Here is a 21,716-nt window from a genome sequence, read left to right as displayed (position 1 = left end):
TGGAACGAATTACATCAGTGATTCCGCGTATGAGGGATCCGACAATTTGTTGGTAAGTTTGTGGAGGTATGTGGCATTACATGTCTACGCACCGGTTATGTAATTCGCGTAGATAATGGGCCACTGATTTGTGTACGCGGTGATGGAGCCCGATAGCGACCCATATGGGTTCATAGTACTTACATCAGGCGAATTTGGCCACAGTGACATGAACGTGAGTTCAGTGTAATGCTCCTCACACCACTGTAGCACGGGTCTGGCTCCGAAACGTGGGCAATTATAGTGCAGAAAGATGACATCGCCGTCGGGAACAACATCAAGCATAAAGGGATGGAGTTGTTCATAAGTGTCAACATGTCTTCGATTACTATCACAGATCCCATGTAAGCGCAGGACGCGGGATTAGCCGAGCGGTCTCAGGCGCTGCAGTCATGGACTGTGCGGCTGGTCCCGGCGGAGGTTCGAGTCCTCCCTCGGGCATGGGTGTGTGTGTTTGTTCTTAGGATAATTTAGGTTCAGTAGTGTGTGAGCTTAGGGACTGATGACCTTAGCATTAAGTCCCATAAGATTTCACACACATTTGAACATTTAAGCGCAGGAGAATGTCTCCCAAAGCATAATGTTGCTCCCACCAGCCTGCGTCCGTGGCGCTCTGCATGTTTCGAGCCGCCGTTCACCTCGATGACGGCGTTTGTGAAGACGGCCATCGACCTAGTGTAGCAAAAATGTGATTCATCCAAAGAACTGATACGTTATCCTTGAATGACGGTCGAATCCCGATGGTCCCGTGCCCACTGCAATCGTAATTGACGATGTCGTGTGAATGGAAAGGGTGATTTGCCTGGCAGCTCCATGTTCAACAACTTACGATGAACGGTGTGCTCCGAAACACTTATGCGTGCACGAGCACTGCGCTCTTTCGGCAGTGATACTACAGATCACCATCTATCTTACTTTACAGTGCAGCCCTCCCAGCAGGCTCACCATTCTTTGGTGATTTCGTGCTTGGCTTCCACGGCACCCCAGCCTTTGCAGCGCTGCTTCCATTTCCGTGCTGTGTGCCTATCCTCCTGCTATTCTTCTCCTGTTCCTTGGGGACCGAGTTGTACGTCTTCTCTGGGAAACCGAAGTTCTTGGTAAAACTGTGAATGGATTCTTCCTGTCCACTCATCTTTCTTTCCCTGTTCTTCCTTTTCTTGCCCTTCCTCTGCTTTGGCGTTTGAGGCCTCTCTTTTTCCTTTTCTCCTTCTTCCCCCCTGTGCGTTCCTGAAGGCCGCCCCACGCGTTTGAAGCGCAAAGGTGACAGAACGCGTAATTACCAGCCCCAGGTCGACAAGTAGGCCTCGTACATATCGTGCTACAGAAACGACTGTACCCGACTAGACACCCGACAACACTACAAACACCTTTACATCTGTCTGTTTTGTTCCGTTAAGAATGATTGTTGAGCTCCAGGGCATGGAAGTCTTGAATCCAGTCTCAAATCTGGTCCGATACTCGGTAAAATAGTAATTTTTTTCAGTAATCGGCAATGCAGGACGGTGTCAAATATTACGCATTAGACCTTGCTCAGCTAGTTGCAGCTACATTTCGTCCTGCCAGCCTTTTGCTAGCCTTTCAACGCATAATGCCAAAAATGTAGTGGTAATCTTTACTCCTCCATTCGCAACAATTGAATATCTATTTTAACTTATTTTCTTCAACCATTTCACATCAGTTTTTTTTTCAATTCCTTCCTAGTATCTATATTTCTTTCATAATCTATCTTTTGTATCCTGCTATGATTCTGGGGAATTTCATTCTATTGGCCTTTACTCTTATTTTATCTTTTTTAGAATTCCCTGCCTCAATCTGTGAAAACTGAACTCTTATAGCATTATTTTGTTGTCCGTCTGTATGTATGTATATATGTATGTATGTATGTCCGACTGTTAAGAATCCCTCTTCTCTGGAACAGTTTGGCATATCAAGTTCATCCTGATGTCACATGTTAAGGTCTATAGTCACTTGGAGGTGTTGGCTGTCTATCTGTCTGCCTGCCTTTTAAGACCCCTTTTCCACTGGAACAGTGTGGCGTACCTAATTCAAATTTATGTCACATACTAAAGTGTATGGTCTCTTGGAGGAGTACAAAATTTAAACTTCGACGTCGATCTAAAGATTCTGTCAGTTATGCCACATATTTTGATACCCAGGGAGGGGTGATTGCCTGAGCCGGTACCTTCCTCTCTGCCGATTGGTCCCTGTGTCTCGAGTCAAGATGGTGTGACCTGAAGTGTGAAGAATCACCTAAGGTGTGTGAGCCCACCATGAGAAGAGCCCACTGCAGGAAGGAGCACGACATGACTGCCCCCTTATTTGATCCCTCTCCTGCATATCATCGGATTTGGTTATTCTCCGACGGAATATTCGCGGCATCTGATGCAACAGGGTTGAATTACAGATCTTCATGCGATAATGCTGTCCCATTGTTCGATGCCTCCAGGAAATAAAATTACATCCTCACTATCGCTTTCACCTCCCACACCTCCGTCTGTTTTGACCTCCTTCCTCAGGCGGAGACTCCGGCTCAGGGGCAGTCATGTTGCTCATTCGAGACGACGTCTGTAGTCACACCACTTTCTTGAACACCCAGCTTCAAGCTTTTGCTGTCCATTTTTCCCTTCCCAGTTTCTCCGTCCCTCTTTGCAACGTCTACTCACTCTCGTCTTCTGCTGTCACCAAGGCGGACATTTTGCAGCTTAATGCTCAGCTTCCTCCGCCCTTTTTGCTGCTCGGCGACTTCAGTGCCCACCATCCCCTTTGGGATCTCCACTCCCCTGTCCGAGAGGTTCTCCCCTAGTCGATATCTTCAGCCAGCTCAATCTCGTCTGAACATTCCAAGCACTCCTTTTCCCACTTGGACTTTTCGATCTGTACTGATCAGCTTGCTGATAGTCTTGAGTGGCCCGTTCTCTCAGACACACTCTTGAGTGCCCATTTCCCATGTGTCATTCGTTTACTAACGCCTATCCCATCTGTGCGTCCAACCAACGGGCAGATTTCCAAAGCTGACTAGCAGCTGTACTCCTCACTGCCCACTTCCGATAAACACCATTTCCCCTGTAATGACGACCAGGCATAAAACCTTATAAACACTATTATTACTGCAGCGGAATGTCCCATAACTCAGTGGATGGCGCTGCAAGAGAAGCGCTGTGCATCACGGAGAGGTTTGCTATCGAAATTTCAACAGAGTACTTTCCGGAAGAGCCGGACAACATATTACTTCCTGCTACATGCATCTCGCGAAATGACCACGACGAGAAAATGCGATAATTTTGTGCTAATACAGAGGCCTTGCGACAATCATTATTCCCACTCGCCATTCGCAAGTGGATCAGGGAACGAGGGGATGAGTTAGTATTATGATAAGAACCCCCCCGCCACACACCACCATGTGGCTTGCGGTGTACTGCTGTGTATGTAGATATTACCTGTAGGTGATGAGCCCCCAGTTCTCCATGGCGCCGGCGGCGAAGTCGGGCAGCGCGACCATATCGACCTTGGGCAGCGGGTAGGAGATGTCGAAGTAGGACTCGTAGAAGCTGAGCAGCTTGGGCCCCAGCTGCAGGCTGTAGCGCGCCTGGCGCAGGGCGTCGGGCCGCGCCCACACCGCGAACCGCGACTGCGCGTCCGCCTCGCGGCCCAGCTCCGACACCACGAATGCCACCAGGTACGTCGACATCGGCACCGACGTCTCGAACCGGTCCCACTCGTGGCCCGCCAGCTCCGCCCTGCAACCGACAAGTGCCGCCGTCAGCGCCAGTGGAGGCCGAAGACTCCTTACCTCTGCTGTGGAGGAAAGCGGCTCTAGACCAGTGCTTCCCAATCTGGGGGCGGTTATTGCCTCATGGTCACAATCAAATTTCAGGAGGGACTAAAAACAAAGGATAGTTGATAACTGTCCAGTCAATGAAACGACCCTTACAGCACTGTGCGCTCCGCAGCTCAGTGGTCCACATGCTTGGCTGGTATGCAGAGGAGCCGGGTTCGATTCTCCGTACCACCAGAGATTTTTGCTTGGTGGGAGGTCTGGAACGGGGTGTACTCAGATTCTTATTTCCGACTGAGGACCTTTTTTGAGTGACAAGTAGCGGCTCCAAGGTCAAGAATGCCGACAACATTCGGAAAAGCGGTGTATTGACCCCACACCCATCCGTAGTACATCCAGTGACGCCATTGCCAGAGACGCGGCCATCGGTCAGTTCAGATTGGCCCGTTACAGTCGGAAGGCAAAGTTTTGCTTTGCTTACTGCACTGATACTAATGAAATGTGTTGTACCATTAACATCTTAATCAAACGCTACCATGTTCACATACTCCAGTAACAGTAATGATTAACAGCATATTACTGTGCATGGCTCTCGGGCATGGGTGTGTGTGTGTGTTGTCCTTAGCGTAAGTTAGATAAGTACTGTGTAAGTCTAGGTACCGATGACCTTAGCAGTTTGGTGCCTTAAGAATCACACACATTGGAACATTTTTTTCTGGCAAAAATCATGGGGTATCTTCTACACTACTAGAAATGCGTACCATCACGGTTCCGACTTTGATAAAGGTCGGATTGTAGCCTATCGCGATTGCCGTTTATCGTATCGCGACATTGCTGCTCGCATTGGTCGAGATCCAATGACTGTTAGCAGAATATGGAATCGGTGGGTTCAGGAGGGTAATACGGAACGCCCTGCTGGATCCCAACGGCCTCGTATCACTAGCAGTCGAGATGACAGGCATCTTATCCGCATGGCTGTAACGGATCGTGCAGCCACGTCTCGATCCCTGAGTCAACAGATGGGGACGTTTGCAAGACAACAACCATCTGCACGAACAGTTCGACGACGTTCGCAGCAGCATGGACTATCAGCTCGGAGACCATGGCTGCGGTTACCCTTGACGCTCCATCACAGACAGGAGCACCTGCGATGGTGTACTCAACGACGAACCTGGGTGCACGAATGGCAAAACGTCATTTTTTCGGATGAATCCAGGTTCTGTTTACAGCATCATGATGGTGGCATCCGTGTTTGTCGACATCGCGGTGAACGCACATTGGAAGCGTGTATTCGTCATCGCCATACTGGCGTATCACTCGGCGTGATGGTATGGGGTGCCATTGGTTTCACGTCTCGGTCACCTCTTGTTCGCATTGACGGCACTTTGAACAGTTGGACGTTACATTTGAGATGTGTTACGACCCGTGGCTCTACCCTTCATTAGATCCCTGTGAAACCCTACATTTCAGCAGGATAATGCACGACCGCATGTTGCAGGTCCTGTACGGGCCTTTCTGGATACAGAAAATGTTCGACTGTTGCCCCGGCGAGCACATTCTCCAGATATCTCACCAACTGAAAATGTCTGGTCAATCGTGGCCGAGCAACTGGCTCGTCACAATACGCCAGTCACTACTCTTGATGAACTGTGGTATCGTGTTGAAGCTGCATGGGCAGCTGTACCTGTACACGCCATACAAGCTCTGTTTGACTCAATGCCCAGGCGTATCAAGGCCGTTATTACGGCCAGAGGTGGTTGTTCTGGGTACTGATTTCTCAGGATCTATGCATCCAAATTACGTGAAAATGTAATCACACGTCAGCTCTAGTATAATATATTTGTCCAGTGAATGCCGGTTTATCATCTGCATTTCTTCTTGATGTAGCAATTTTATTGGCCAGTAGTGTAATATCGTGTAGGACCTCAACAAGTCGTTGGAAGTCACCTGCAGAAATGCTGAGCCATGCTGCCTCTATATGCGTCTCAAAACTGTAAATGTGTTGCCGGTGCAGGATGTTTTACACGAAGTGGCCTCTCGATTATGTCTCATAAAAGCTCGATTGGATAGATGTCGGGCGATCTGGGTGAAAAATCATTCGCGCGGATTGACCAGAATATTCTTCAAACCAATCGCGAACAACTCTGCCCCGGTGACATAGCATCGTTGTTTGGGAACATGAAATCCATGAATGGCTGCAAATGGTTACGAAGTAGCTGAACATATTCATTTCAGTCAATGGTCGGTTCAGTTGGAGCATTCCACGTAAACACAGCCCACACTGTTATGGAGCCACCAAGAGCTTTCACAGTACCTTGTTGACATAACTGATTCAATGGCTTCGTGGGGTTTGCGTCTCTTTCAAACACTGTCTTAGCTCGTATCAACTGAAATCTGGTCTCAACTGACCAGGCCACGGTTTTCCAGTCGTCTAGTGTCCTACCGAAGTAATCACGAACCCGTGAGAGACGCTGCAAGCGACGTCCTGCTGTTAGTAAAGGCATTCGGTCAGTCATCTGCTGCCATAGCCGTTAACTCCAAATTTCGCCGCACTGTTCCAACGGATACTTCCGTCGTACGCACCACATTGATTTCTGCGGTTACTTCACGCAGCGTTGCTTGTGTGTTAGCACTTACAACTCTACGCAAATCCCGCTGTTCTCTGTCGTTACGTGAAGGCCGTCGACCACTGCGTTGTCCACAGTGAGAGATAACGCCTGAAATTTGGTGTTCTCGGCACACTTTTGACACTGTGGATCTCAGAATACTGAATTCCCTAATGGTCGATTTCCGATATGGAATGTCCCATGCGTCAATCTCCAACTACTATTTCGCGTTCGAAGTCTATTGATTATCATCGTGCGGTCACAATCACAAGGGCAATCTTTTCATGTGAATCACCTCTGTGCAAAATGACAGCTCCGTGTGTGCCTTGTGTACGTGATACTACAGCCACCTGTATATGAGCATATCGCTGCCCCATGACTTTTGTCACATCACTGTATATTAGAGCTATATTGATGATATTGTTAATTCTCCAGTTACAAAGTTTTATGGTGAATAAAATTATTTATATTTTAAAAATCATTTCCATAACTTGTGGACAGTTAAGCCCTATTTCGTCAGTATCACCTAGTTCTTTGAAACAGAAGGTCTACTACCATGGGACACGTAATATTTGCAACTGAACTGTTTTCTATAATTTTTCCTGTCTTGAAAATGCATATTTGTGCTGTTACCAGCAGCTTTCACTACAAAAAATTGCCGACCGGAGTGACCGTGCGGTTCTAGGCGCTACAGTCTGGAACCGAGCGACCGCTACGGTCGCAGGTTCGAATAGTGCCTCGGGCATGGATGTGTGTGATGTCCTTAGATTAGTTAGATTTACTTAGTTCTAAGTTCTAGGCGACTGATGACCTCAGAAGTTACGTCGCATAGTGCTCAGAGTCATTTGAACCATTTTACAAAAAAAAATTTAATTTTTATCTGGTTTTTGATGATACTATTTAATCTTACTTCATTTACTAATTATTTGTGTGTAGCAGAATAATAATGTTACGCATGAACTATTAAATACCGTATCAAAAGATTTTCTCGATTGTTAAATTTCAATAGATTATGAAGAATGAAGGATGGGTCCCCCGTTTTGCAAGTACATAAATTATTGTTTTATCACTCAATATTAGAACACAAAAGTATGTTTCACCCTTGGAACTGATAAAAAAAGAAGAATCGGAAGAACTAAACGTAATCAGACAGATTGCCACAGAAAATGGTTACAAAATAAACAATGTTGACAAACTAAACCATAAAACAGAAACACAACTGACTCAGAATACAAGCTAAAATACCTCAACACAACACGCCAGTAACAATTACACAACAGGGAACACACAAGGCACAGGAGATGATAAAGTGACAAACAACAAGAAAGAATTGGTGACAAACAACAAGACAGAATTGGCACACACTGATATTTGACAAGAAAATAACACACAGCATAGGTAACGTCGTCCGCAGCTCGTGGTCTCGCGGTAGCGTTCTCGCTTCCCGAGCACGGGGTCCCAGGTTCGATTCCCGGCGGGGTCAAGGATTTTTCACCTGCCCCGAGAAGACTGGGTGTTGTTGTGTCATCTCCATTATCATCCATTATCCCCATTACGGTCGAAGGAAGGCAACGGCAAGACCTTGCCTAGTACGGCGGTGCGGATCTCCCGCATCATTCCCCTGCGCTCTGTCAAGAAGCATGGGACTTCATTTTCGTGTCATGAGGACAAAAGGTATAAATGCGGCATATAAGCCAAAAAATATTCTGCAGAAAAGATTAAAAATACCAAACACAACCAAACATAAATTCAACAACCCGGGTATATACTCGTACTCCCTATTCTGCGAAGACTGAGATTCAGTTAACATCGGACAGACGTATAGAAATTTCAGGATAAGATACTCAGTAGATCTGAGAGCACTGAAAAGTGACAGCACACATTCCACATTTACAGACGGCCTCATCGGAAACAACCACCAGCTCAGTGGCATAGAAACAGATCTCCAAATCCTAACACACAATAATCATCAGTAAAACTTTTTAACAATCGAAGAAAATAACATCCAAAAGGTTACCACACAGGGGAAAAAAGTTATCAATGTCCAAACAGTACTATGTAACAAAACACTATTAAACAGTCTTAGCCGCGAGGGGTTAGCCGAGCGGTCTAAGGGCGCTGCAGTCATGGACTGTGCGGCTGATCCCGGTGGAGGTTCGAGTCCTCCCTCGGGCATGGGTGTGTGTGTTTGTCCTTAGTATAATTTAGGTCAAGTAGTGTGTAAGCTTAGGGACTGATGACCTTAGCAGGTAAGTCCCATAAGATTTCACACACATTTGAACATTTTTGAAACAATCTTAACCATATATCGAACAACACAAAATAAACACACACAAGCAGAACATTTTCAAAGTTCGAGGCCTTCAAGCCAAAACAAAACAGTGAACAAGCGACAGTCGGAAGCGCTTTAGAGCCGTAAATTTGTGCATTGAAACGTCAAAAACATTTGTCCAATCTCAGCGACATAGCAAGACGCAGTACTTCCAAAAGAACAGGAGAAAACGTGAGTAAACATTGCCAAAATACGAAACATAATCCATGAATAACAAACTACATGAAATAGTTCGTCACACATAAGCTTCAAGTAACTTTTACCTATGTCCACAGTTTCAGCACAACTACACAAAAACACGCGTGGTACATAAAAAAACTTGTGTCAGCTCAGGAGAAGCCAAATACTACAATGGTATGGCCAAAAACGGGCATACGTTGAGAATTTTATCAGAATATTTATTTTTAAAAGGTTGGATCATAAACAAAAATTCAGTGGCGACGATTTTCTAACGTTCCTCATGTTTGCAGATGACGTCGTGTACTAATTTAGACCTGTGGCTGATTTTGGTTGCCAGCCACAGGACACACACAAAGTGCATGTATAGTTTAAATAATAACAAAATCTGATGTGTCATATTCCCAAACCTAAAAATAATCTGCATATATATATGTCAGGAAACTGAAATAAAAAAAGCACTGAGGATGCCACTACAGTAGTGAAACATGTTTGGATGATAAAACAAATCAATAATGTGTGTAATTGAAAAAAGGAGGACCCATCCTTAATTCATTATTATTTTTTGCGAGCACGGGAACTGAGCTCAAAACTCCAGTATTAATAGATGTTTTCACATCTGGAAAAACCTAACTTTTCCGGAGTAATTTTTTCACAAAAATATTGCGGCACTCACAAAGTGAACACTACCATTTCAAATTGTAATATTAAACATTACAGAGCTTGCTACAGGCTACAGTCTGTGAACTGTTCCAAGATAGAATTCTGTCCCCTATAACAAAGCTGTAGGTTGTTGAGAGAGCGAGCTAAAGGCTGGATCACTCGGTTTTCTTGGTAGCCCAAGCGAACGAGCGCTCCGCGGCCGCCCAGAGGCGGTTAATACATGAGGCTCCATTGTGCGTAGACAGCCTGAAAGCTAATCACGCGCCGTCCATTGTCCCCTGGCTCCCAAACACTGCACGCTCTCGCAGCTTGCGTTCTTGCGTAGCGTGGCGTCGTGCTACGCCGAACGGCAGCGTACCGCGGCTTACAACAGCCGCTTCATAACTTTCTCCCTTGTGAAATACTTGAGAAGCGCTTGCCCTCCCTTCCATTTTCGACATAACCTGAACAAAGTGAAGGCTTTCACGGAGACCTAAATGCTGCTCTAGAGGACTTAAAGCACTGATCGAGTGAAACCAAGCATGCAGCGTTCTTTTACGAGACTCAGTGCCAATGGGTAGCAGAGAGGATGATACATGTTTCTTTACTTCCAGGAAATCTTCGCTGCACTTCTGCGCCGGTACCGAAGTAAAAAACCCTGAAACTTCCTAGCAGATTAAAACTGCGTGTACGGGCGAGTCTCTAACCGGCTGAGCTATCTAGTAATGTCTCATCGCCTAGACGAAAACTTCCCTTCAGTTCTGTCCGCGAAAGCCAAGGGCCTAGATACAAATTCAAATCTGGCACACAGTTTTGATATGCTAGGAAGTGTCATAGCTGCTTACGCTCTGATGTACAGTAAATGTTTCATTCTCGATACAAACATCTCTTTCTGCCACTACTTTGTTTTCTGCCATGGAAAAGTATTTATATTTGCCCTTTTCGAAACTAAATCATTTATTTATTCAGACGATGCTGAAGGAGATAGATTAGGAAGTGAGTAGAGTTACGCTCTACCAAAACTACGGTTCGGTATTTCTGGTACTGTACATAAATGACTAAGTAAATAATAGGATTAGCGGTAGTATTGGTAGCATTCGTAGGGAAAGAACCATGAATGAATGTATGAGAGAAAATGAGAGCAGACAACTTCTCTGTTTTTTGTTTGTTATTTGTTTTTTACGTAATTGGAAGTGCTCAACGTTCAGTGTTAATCCATTCTGTGTTTTATATCCTTACGAACTACAAATTGCATTTTATGAGTAATAAAAATTGGTTGATCCCGTAACTTCCGCGCTCTTATGTAACCAAGGCAATCACCATTGAAGCAAGCACAGTTTATATGCATGAACTACATAACTATATAACTGTTTTCGCTGTTTAGTACTCAATAGAACGTTCTTCATCATGATCAAAGGCTAGAGTTTCCTGCTATTATTGATAAAAGAAACACTTTTATATGAGTTCTACAAACTATTAAAGCGATGTTTGATATGTTTTGGATCCGCGCTTTTTCGTTTAATTTCGCACTTTTTTGAGGAAATTGCGTTTTCTGTCGCTTTATGATAAATCTGCCCTTTCTTAAATTTTTGCTATAACATTTCTCCGTTTCACATTCAAAAAAATCAACACTTTTCTAATAAGACCTGAATTAAACATTGACAGTTTCAGTTTCGTTATAAATGTTGTTTACTTTTAAGTAACAGACAGGAGGGTAACTATGGAGAACAAAAATGTCCCATAGGTTATGAGGTCTTTTACATGTCCTCGCTCTGTTTCTAGACGGTTAGCTGCTCCTGGTTGTTAGCGGAATCGAGCAAGACACCGATCACATAGAGAAACAAAGCGTTCAAAATGAGGTAACCCCAACGGGTATGCAACACACGTAACATACAAGTAATGCAGCTATGATCATAACTGAAGAAGGCTGCTAGGAAACCTACCATAGTCTACGTTTACTTATAACAGTATGTGGTACCCAATGGTACTATTAAAACTCTATAAGTGAGACATTAAAGGTAATAAATAAGTTTTGTTATTTGGACAGAAAAATAACTGACGATTGTCGAATAGGGAGGATATAAAATGCAGACAGGTAATAAGAAGAAAATGAGTTTCTGTCAGAGAAATTTTTTAATATCGGAAATGATATAGTCTTGTACAGAATGATAATGGACAGTTCAGAGGAGGCCAGAATAGAAGATTTTGACAGGTATGCTGAATATTAGATTCTTAGGATGAATTGCTAATGACGAGGAATTTAATCGAATTAAGCAGAATAGAAATTTATGATAAAACTGGTAAAAGAAGGGATTGGTTCTTAGTACATACCCTGAGACATCGAGGGATCGCCAGTATTGTAGTGGAGGGATCTACGAGGTGTTAATATTGTAGGCTTGAATACGTTAATAAGTGTGAATAGGATGCAGGTTCCAATAGTTACGTCGGCATGAAGATGCTTGCACAGGGTAGACTAGCCTGATGACCTGTACCAAAGTCTTCGTCCGAAGAACACATCAACATCATCTACCTTTCCTTACAGCAAATTATTTAACTAGTATTTTTAAGAAGATGTTGTGCTGTCATTTGAAATAAAATTGACCCTGAAGGGTTTTGTTTTATGTACCATTAATACCGAGGCACTACGTTTTATTTGTGATAATACAAGTAAGGAAATACAGCAATAACATTTTGACTAGTAGAACTGTAGTTAACAAAATATGTTTCTCACGCCTTTTAAATATTCTACAAGAGAATAACAAAATTAAATTCAAGAAAAAAATATCTCTTTATTGTGTGATATACGTAATGCAACACCTTTTTACACAGCTCTGAAGATGGCCATTAGCGACCGAAACTAGTAAACTGATTACAAAGAAAAATTGTGATCCAAGACTGGCAAAGTTTAATGTAGAGCCCCCTGTGTTGTTGAAGGATAATCATTATAAATGGTAACACTGTCAACAGGTCTTTCTGTTTTGCAACTGATAAACACGGCTGGTCTTTCAGATGAAGTGAGGCGTGGGATACATCAGGCATGGTCTCCCCTTTTTTGAATGCACTGATATTTTTTCATTCTTCTGTTTCAGAGTAAAAATTTTAATAGCTATTTGATAAGGATGGATATGAGACAAATTGACTGGACTGCACCTTAGAGATCTTACAGGCCTGTATTGACAACAATGTTTCAGCAGCATCTTTAAAATCCAAGAAGTCAATCGTATGCTTTGGAATTACATTGAGTGGGTTCAGAAGTTCAACTGACTCAGCGACATGATTTAAACCTTGCAAAACGAAGACCTTGCCTCTTGACACTTACAACTCCAGAGGGTAGCACTGCTGCGCACAGAGATCTAGTAACAAGTTTTTGAAACATTTGGGACATGGAACTAGTCTAGGGATATACAACAGAGTACCAAGAACACAGCAGCACTGAAAATACGTTTTGTAAAAAAATTGCACTTAGAACGTTTGCCGGCCGGTGTGGCCGTGCGGTTAAAGGCGCTTCAGTCTGGAATCGCGTGACCGCTACGGTCGCAGGTTCGAATCCTGCCTCGGGCATGGATGTGTGTGATATCCTTAGGTTAGTTAGGTTTAATTAGTTCTAAGTTCTAGGTGACTGATGACCTCAGAAGTTAAGTCGCATAGTGCTCAGAGCCATTTGAACCATTTGAACTTAGAACGTTTAACATTTCCTCTTTTCATATATGAAGCAGTATATAAACACTTTGGCACATGTCGCACATAGTGAAAAACACTCGACTAACGCTGTTTCAAATGGAACAGGACGAAAGCGCTTTATGTGCCAGACGATAGAACTGAAATGGAAATCATCTGACCTGTTAACCACTGCTTTTGATGAGTTTTAGGTACGTTGCACAGGGACCTGTCCTGAATAACTGGCTGTGGCTTTTCATTTGAAGGCTTCTAGTCTCCCTGGAAATCGATGTCAAGTTTTTGCGTACCTAATATATCCGTAACGTTAAATACGAGTGTGTATCGACCGAAAGAGCGGTGTGCAGGGTCTGGCGGTTTTGGTTCAGACCATTCAAGCGTGCAATTTTTTTTTGCGCTTTCGCTGTAAAGAATATCATTAAATGGAATAGCTCGTGTAAAATTATTCAGAAATACTCATTTTCGCTGTAGTAATTTAATTAATAAATCAATCATTTGAGCGCACTTTCTTCAAATGTGTACTCCATTTGTTACAGTATAGATTACAGAATCGTCTTACCCGCTATCACTCGCATCACTAGTTATGCTAGAACAGAATTCCGGATGGTATTTACAGCAGAAGCAACAGAAACACCAATTCGTTAAGTAGCATTCACGTTTAATAAATGCTACTGCTTTGCAGGCACACGGATTTTTCAGAAGTGATATTGGAAAAAACAGTTCTGTTAAATTTAAAAAGACCGTTCTGTCTTCGATCAACTTCGATGAGAACCAGATCTTTTAATGTCCAATTCAGAGAAAACTGTAAGATAGGTATCAATAAAACAGCCTTTGGTTCTCACTTACTCGTAATAAAATGCTGACTGGCGTTTCTCTTATTTGGCGGGGTGAGTTGGATACAATTCATTCAACTGCAAGCAGTTCCAGCATCCTGTTCTTGTGTGCTAGAATAATAATACTCTGCCTCAGGTGAAACGTTCATCAAATAGGAGCCTAATACAGAAAACCCCCGAATATGCGCAACGTAGAATTGACTAAGCAGTCTATTTGTGGCCCTAAATATACATCCGAGTGCGTATTAAATGAAGCTCTTTCCTACATATAAATTTAAATTCCAAATAATCTCTGTCATTTTCACAGCATAAGAAATTCCTCGGCAGTTCACATAATACAATCACTTCAATAAAAATCATGCGCTGCGTGTAATTCATTGAAAATTCACTCAGGTACTCATAGTTTCTCAAAATACCAAGAAAAACGACGTAATGCTTGAATAACACAATTTCAACGTATATTCTCTAAATATTTGTTACAAATACTGCGCTTAGTAATTCCCTAGATGACGCTTAAATACTTCAGTCAATATTAATAATAAGTTCATTAAAATAAGCTGACACGGTGCAGCTAATATCATAAATAGCTAAAATAAAATATTCATTAAATAGTATTGGTCTCCCGGGCGTTCTGAGCCCGCAGACCGATTGAAATGCTACCGTCACGAGGCACGCTGCTACGGCCTGGTATTCGTTCCCCAGCGACTCGTACTGCTCTATTATTTTCCGAAAACAGTTTTCAGAAAAATTAATGAAATGTTTATACCCCACACGTAGCTTAATTCTGTCGCTGAGAAACGGGTTTTCTACGTCGCCCTCATTACTTAGAGGATACAGAAAGGCACATGAATCGGCGATATAGGGGGACTGTCACAGGACATAATGTAGGACGCATAAATCAACATCTTACTACTTGTCATTTAGTTCCGAAAGGATGGCGGTTGGATACATATGAGGTGTGACAAATTTAAAAAAAAAAAAAAAAAGGTTCAAATGGCTCTGAGCAATATGGGTTCAAAAATGGTTCAAATGGCTCTGAGCACTATGGGACTCAACTGCTGTGGTCATAAGTCCCCTAGAACGTAGAACTACTTAAACCTAACTAACCTAAGGACAGCACACAACACCCAGCCATCACGAGGCAGAGAAAATCCCTGACCCCGCCGGGAATCGAACCCGGGAACCCGGGCGTGGGAAGCGAGAACGCTACCCCACGACCACGAGATGCGAGCTAGCAATATGGGACTTAACATCTGAGGTCATCAGTCCCCTAGAACTTAGAACTACTTAAACCTAACTAACCTAAGGACATCACACACATCCATGTCCGAGGCAGGATTCGAACCTGCGACCGTAGCGGTCGCTCAGTTCCAGACTGAAGCGCCTAGAACCGCTCGGCCACACCGGCCGGCGACAAATTTTCACTAACTTAAACAAAAATCCACATCAGCTGTTGAATAAAGAATACTGTTACCGTAATAAAGCTCTTCTTCCCATATTTTGGCATCTTGGTTTACGCTTCACATGCTATTCTTATAACATCGCCGTGAATGTCAAGATGCTTCCTTCAAAAAAGGCAAAATTTGATTTACGAATATAATCCTATCAAGGCATTAGGCCGCTTCATTTTGAAACTAAGAACAACTACTGAAGCCGACCTTCCGATCATCTTCTTCAGGGCGACTGATTTCCAGGGATGGTCTTCCTGCCCCTCCCTACCCCCCCCCCCCCCCCCCTCCCCACCGTAGTCACCCTTTCTCCCCCTGTTGTCACCAATCGCGAAGCTGGGAAGGTGGTTGACAACAGACTCCAGTGGGCGGCCGGAGTGGCCGTGTGGTTCTGGGCGCTACAGTCTGGAACCGAGCGACCGCTACGGTCGCGGGTTCGAATCCTGCCTCGGGCATGGATGTGTGTGATGTCCTTAGGTTAGTTAGGTTTAATTAGTTCTAAGTTCTAGGCGACTGATGACCTTAGAAGTTAAGTCGCATAGTGCTCAGAGCCATTCCAACAAACTCCAGTCGTATATAGATATATGTGCGGATGCACACATATTACCCGTACTCTTACGGGACTTGGTAAGAATGTCTCCTTCGAGTAATGAGTGTGGTGGGTAGGGACATTACGAATGTAGTATGTGGACATACAAAGTGAGAATGTGGGGGTCACGGGGAGCGTGCGCGAGATAGTCCCTGAAGTCGCACTATCATCTGTGCCCTCGGTGGCTGAGATGGATTGCCGGCACGGTAGCTCAGCGTGTTCCGTCAGAGGGCTGCACGCCCTCTGTAATTAAAAAAACGCAGTAAAGGAATCAACGATCCACTTGAACGGATGTCTTGTGACGTCCGCCCAGACCAAACGCAACGAACAATACCGAACGAAATGAGAAAAAGAGATGGATAGAGCGTCTGCCATGTAAGCAGGAGATCCTGGGTTCGAGGAGTCCCGGTCGGGGCAAAAATTTTCACCTGTCCCCGTTGATATACATCAACGCCAGTCAGCAGCTGTAGGTATTAATTGTTATACTAATTACTCCAGTCTTAGTCTTTCTCTGTAACTTCTGCCTTTACTGCTCCCTCAATTATTCTTTTCAGTTGACCATCTTGACGGAGTATCCGGCCTATCAGGTGAGCCCTTCTGCTTTTTTAGGTGTTTCATGAAGCATCTTTTCTCTCTTGCTCTAATGAGAACGCCGGCCGAAGTGGCCGTGCGGTTAAAGGCGCTGCAGTCTGGAACCGCAAGACCGCTACGGTCGCAGGTTCGAATCCTGCCTCGGGCATGGATGTTTGTGTTGTCCTTAGGTTAGTTAGGTTTAACTAGTTCTAAGTTCTAGGGGACTAATGACCTCAGCAGTTGAGTCCCATAGTGCTCAGAGCCATTTGAACCATTTAAAAAAAAAAAAAAAAAATCTAATGAGAACTTACTTGTACCTGATCATTTCTATCCAGTTGACTTTCATCATTCTTCTGGACAACATGTTTCGTATGAAGAGTGTCTCGTCTCCTCTCTCGCACCTATCGTCCAAGCTACGCTGCCGCATGTTGCAATGCTCCACATGTAGGTCTTCAGCATTTGTTTCCTCACGTCAAGGCTTGTGTTCTTTGTAGCGAATATGTTTTTCTTCTTATTAAAGCTTTCTTGGCCTGTGGAATTCTATATAGCTTCTTCCATTACTCGCGATTTTACTTTCCAGGTAATTAAATTCGTTCACTTCCTCAATTGTTTCATTTTAATCTTTATCGATGTCTTACTTTCAATATTTCCAGTGACACACGAACTTTTGTTTTCTTGTTGCGTTCAGGTTTTTTTTTTCAGATCTCATTCACTTTCTGCAATTACTGCTACATCATTGGCAAATCTCAGCATGTCTACATTATCGCCATGAATTTTTACTGCTATGTTTATTTCTTCCCTCAGCCTTTATGTACAGATTAAATAAGTATGGGAATAGGGAGCAACGTTGCCGTTTCTTTCTTTTTTTGTCATTAGTTTTCTGACTGACCGCCCGCCACGAATTCCTCTCCTGTGCCAACCTCTTCATCTCAGAGTAGCACTTGCAACCTACGTCCTCAGTTATTTGCTGGGTGTATTTCAGTCTCTGTCTTCCTCTACAGTTTTTGCGCTCTACAGTTTCCTCTAGTACCTTGGAAGTCATTCCCCTATGTCTTAACAGATGTCTTATCGTCCTGTCCCTTCTACTTATCAGTGTTTTCCACATATCCCTTTCCTCATCTATTCTGTGCAGAACCTCCTCATTCCTTACCTTATCAGTCCCACTAATTTTCAGTATTCGTCTGTAACGCCACATCTCAAATGCTTGGATTCGCTTCTGTTCTGGTTTCTCCACAGTCCACGTCTACTACCATTCAATGCTGTACCCCAGACTTTCGTTCTCAGAAACTTCTTCCTCCAGTTAAGGCCTATATTTGATACTAATAGAATTCTATTGGCCAGGAATGCCCTTTTTGCCATTGCTAGTCTGCTTTTGATGTCCTCCTTACTCCATCCACCATTGGTTATTTTACTGCCTAGGTAGATGAATTCCTTAACTTCATCTACTTCGTGACCATCAATCCCGATGTTAAGTTTCTCGTTGTTCTCATTTCTGCTACTTCTCATTACTTTCGTCTTTCTTCGGTGTACTCTTAATCCATATTCTGTATTCATTAGATTGTATATTACGTTCAGTAGGTCATGTAATTATTTTATACTTTCACAGAGAATAGCCGTATCCCCTTTTGAATGCTAGCTGGTTCTTCTTTATTACCACAGTGAAGTAATCCGATTTCACGTATGTAAGTGTTTTATGTCAGTAGGCCTATTGTCCCTCTAATGCTGATTCCTGATTGACGTAAGATACTGAATAATATATTCCCGTGGACACTGTCAATTACTTTCTCAAGATCTACAAATGCTATGAGTGTACTCTTGCCCTTCTTCAGGTATTTCTCTATCACTTTCCTGAGTGCGAACATAGCTTCTCTTATTCCCACACATTTTATAAAACCGTACTGGTCTTAAGATAATTGTTTCTCCGCTTATTTTTGCATTCTTCTGAGAACAATTTTCGTGACTGTTTTCTATGCATGGCACTCCAAGCTCAATGTTTGGTGTTGCTCACAGGTCCTTCATCTGTTTTTTTGTAGTTAATGGTACCACTATTCATTTAACAAAGTCTGCCGGTAACTCTCCAGGCTTTAAATATCTAATAACAAGTCAATGAAGTGCTATCTTCGCTTATTACCCAACTTTTAAAACAGTTCTCCTTATATACTATCAACGCCCGAAGCCTCCCTTTCTCTCAGGTCCTGCAGTGGATTCTCATAATATTCTTTTATGATAGCAGCCCCTGCATTGCCCAGCTCTACTTGTTCCTCCTTTTTGACGGTCAGACTGCTGTTGTCTTCCCTACACACCATCCCGTTTCGTTGTCGCTGTGCTATGCTGGAACGTCACTTGGAGCGCAAAACTGAAATTGTAAATTTGTGGTAAGTTCCTGTGGGACCAAATTGCTGAGGTCATCGGTCCCTAGGCTTACACACAATCTAACTTAAACTAACTTACGCTCAGAACGACATGCCCGAGGGAGGACTCGAACCTCCGACGGGGAGGAGCCGCGCGAACCGTAGCAAGGCGCCTCAGACAGTGTGGTTAACCCTCGCTGCCTCAAAACTGAACATGCCTATGGAGCGATGGTTGTACAGAAGGCTGTTGTCTGTGCCACTTTGTCTGGTGATTGGCACGTAACAGTGATTCGGTAGCCTGTATCCAATGCCTGAGTTTTCCTGCAGTGAGACGTCGATGCCGCACGGCAGTTTTCGTGTGGATGCTTGTTTAAGATGATGAACCCTGGTGTTGTGAAGCTGCTGGTCGACGAACACACGCCGTCCGTTGGAAGGGGATCACTGCCAGCTGCCAGCCTGGCCATGGCAACTTGTAGTATCATTCCTATTCATGCTATTCCGACATTAATTACACTCCTGGAAATGGAAAAAAGAACACATTGACACCGGTGTGTCAGACCCACCATACTTGCTCCGGATACTGCGAGAGGGCTGTACAAGCAATGATCACACGCATGGCACAGCGGACACACCAGGAACCGCGGTGTTGGCCGTCGAATGGCGCTAGCTGCGCAGCATTTGTGCACCGCCGCCGTCAGTGTCAGCCAGTTTGCCGTGGCGTACGGAGCTCCATCGCAGTCTTTAACACTGGTAGCATGCCGCGACAGCGTGGACGTGAACCGTATGTGCAGTTGACGGACTTTGAGCGAGGGCGTGTAGTGGGCATGCGGGAGGCCGGGTGGACGTACCGCCGAATTGCTCAACACGTGGGGCGTGAGGTCTCCACAGTACATCGATGTTGTCGCCAGTGGTCGGCGGAAGGTGCACGTGCCCGTCGACCTGGGACCGGACCGCAGCGACGCACGGCTGCACGCCAAGACCGTAGGATCCTACGCAGTGCCGTAGGGGACCGCACCGCCACTTCCACAACAAATTAGGGACACTGTTGCTCCTGGGGTATCGGCGAGGACCATTCGCAACCGTCTCCATGAAGCTGGGCTACGGTCCCGCACACCGTTAGGCCGTCTTCCGCTCACGCCCCAACATCGTGCAGCCCGCCTCCAGTGGTGTCGCGACAGGCGTGAATGGAGGGACGAATGGAGACGTGTCGTCTTCAGCGATGAGAGTCGCTTCTGCCTTGGTGCCAATGATGGTCGTATGCGTGTTTGGCGCCATGCAGGTGAGCGCCACAATCAGGACTGCATACGACCGAGGCACACAGGGCCAACACCCGGCATCATGGTGTGGGGAGCGATCTCCTACACTGGCCGTACACCACTGGTGATCGTCGAGGGGACACTGAATAGTGCACGGTACATCCAAACCGTCATCGAACCCATCGTTCTACCATTCCTAGACCGGCAAGGGAACTTGCTGTTCCAACAGGACAATGCACGTCCGCATGTATCCCGTGCCACCCAACGTGCTCTAGAAGGTGTAAGTCAACTACCCTGGCCAGCAAGATCTCCGGATCTGTCCCCCATTGAGCATGTTTGGGACTGGATGAAGCGTCGTCTCACGCGGTCTGCACGTCCAGCACGAACGCTGGTCCAACTGAGGCGCCAGGTGGAAATGGCATGGCAAGCCGTTCCACAGGACTACATCCAGCATCTCTACGATCGTCTCCATGGGAGAATAGCAGCCTGCATTGCTGCGAAAGGTGGATATACACTGTACTAGTGCCGACATTGTGCATGCTCTGTTGCCTGTGTCTATGTGCCTGTGGTTCTGTCAGTGTGATCATGTGATGTATCTGACCCCAGGAATGTGTCAATAAAGTTTCCCCTTCCTGGGACAATGTATTTCAACAGACTCTCTTATTTTCCACCACTGTATCCATAGGTCCAGGGCTAGTGCAAGGACTTGAAAATTTATGGGTCTGCCACATTCCAAGTTATGTTCCATTATTGGTGATTTGCTTTGTTGCCTTAGTAGCATGTAACATTTATGCTGTGATATGCGAGCGCTAATCGGTCTCCCGGTTTCGCGAACACAGATGACGCTGTAGTCATAGCGAAAATCGTAAACGCCTGCAGCGTGAGGAGCATCTACGGAACACCAGAATGTCCATATGAAAGGGCACGGCCGATTTCCTTCTTCATATTTTCACAGTCTGAGCTTGAGCTTCATCTCCCATGGCCTTGTCGTCGACGGGCCATTAAACCTGTGTCGTGACAATCGTAGCGTGGTAGAGGCCCTGCTGTGCTCAGCAGAAGGTGTCAAATCCGGGGGCAGTTTCCTCGCTGTGGGCGACAGGGCGCTAAGAACACCAAAGGCGGCAACGTGTTGTTGCGGGAGCGATCTCAGCGACCGTCTGGAGTATTCACAGGGGCAACAGAACGAGCGGGACACCTGGTCAGTGACACGAGGAAGACGCTTGGCGGCTGGCGTCTCAAGTAGGACTTTTTAGAAGTATCCAGAATCCGATATAAAGATATTTAAAAAAAGTATCATTACTGGTTTTCGAAATACCGGAAACAGGGTCGATATATTGATATATCGACAGAAAGAATATCGACGTACATGCCTATAAAAATATTGGCTGCACATCGTAAATATTACTGCCTGTTTCAGAGC

At 44.8% G+C, this 21,716-nt stretch overlaps 1 protein-coding gene across 1 annotated transcript in view; it reads right to left on the bottom strand.

The window, feature by feature from the left end:
* LOC124545850 (aminopeptidase N-like) overlaps positions 1-21,716 on the bottom strand; it is a 296,523-nt gene that overhangs the window by 147,164 nt on the left and 127,643 nt on the right. The window contains exon 5 of the mRNA XM_047124807.1: positions 3,477-3,776. Within this exon, the coding sequence (XP_046980763.1) occupies positions 3,477-3,776 (300 nt within the window). The remainder of the gene's footprint in view (positions 1-3,476; positions 3,777-21,716) is intronic.

Source organism: Schistocerca americana, chromosome 8, assembly GCF_021461395.2.
Source record: "Schistocerca americana isolate TAMUIC-IGC-003095 chromosome 8, iqSchAmer2.1, whole genome shotgun sequence".
Taxonomy (NCBI): Eukaryota; Metazoa; Arthropoda; class Insecta; order Orthoptera; family Acrididae; genus Schistocerca; species Schistocerca americana.
This window is presented reverse-complemented; position numbering and strand designations above follow the sequence as displayed.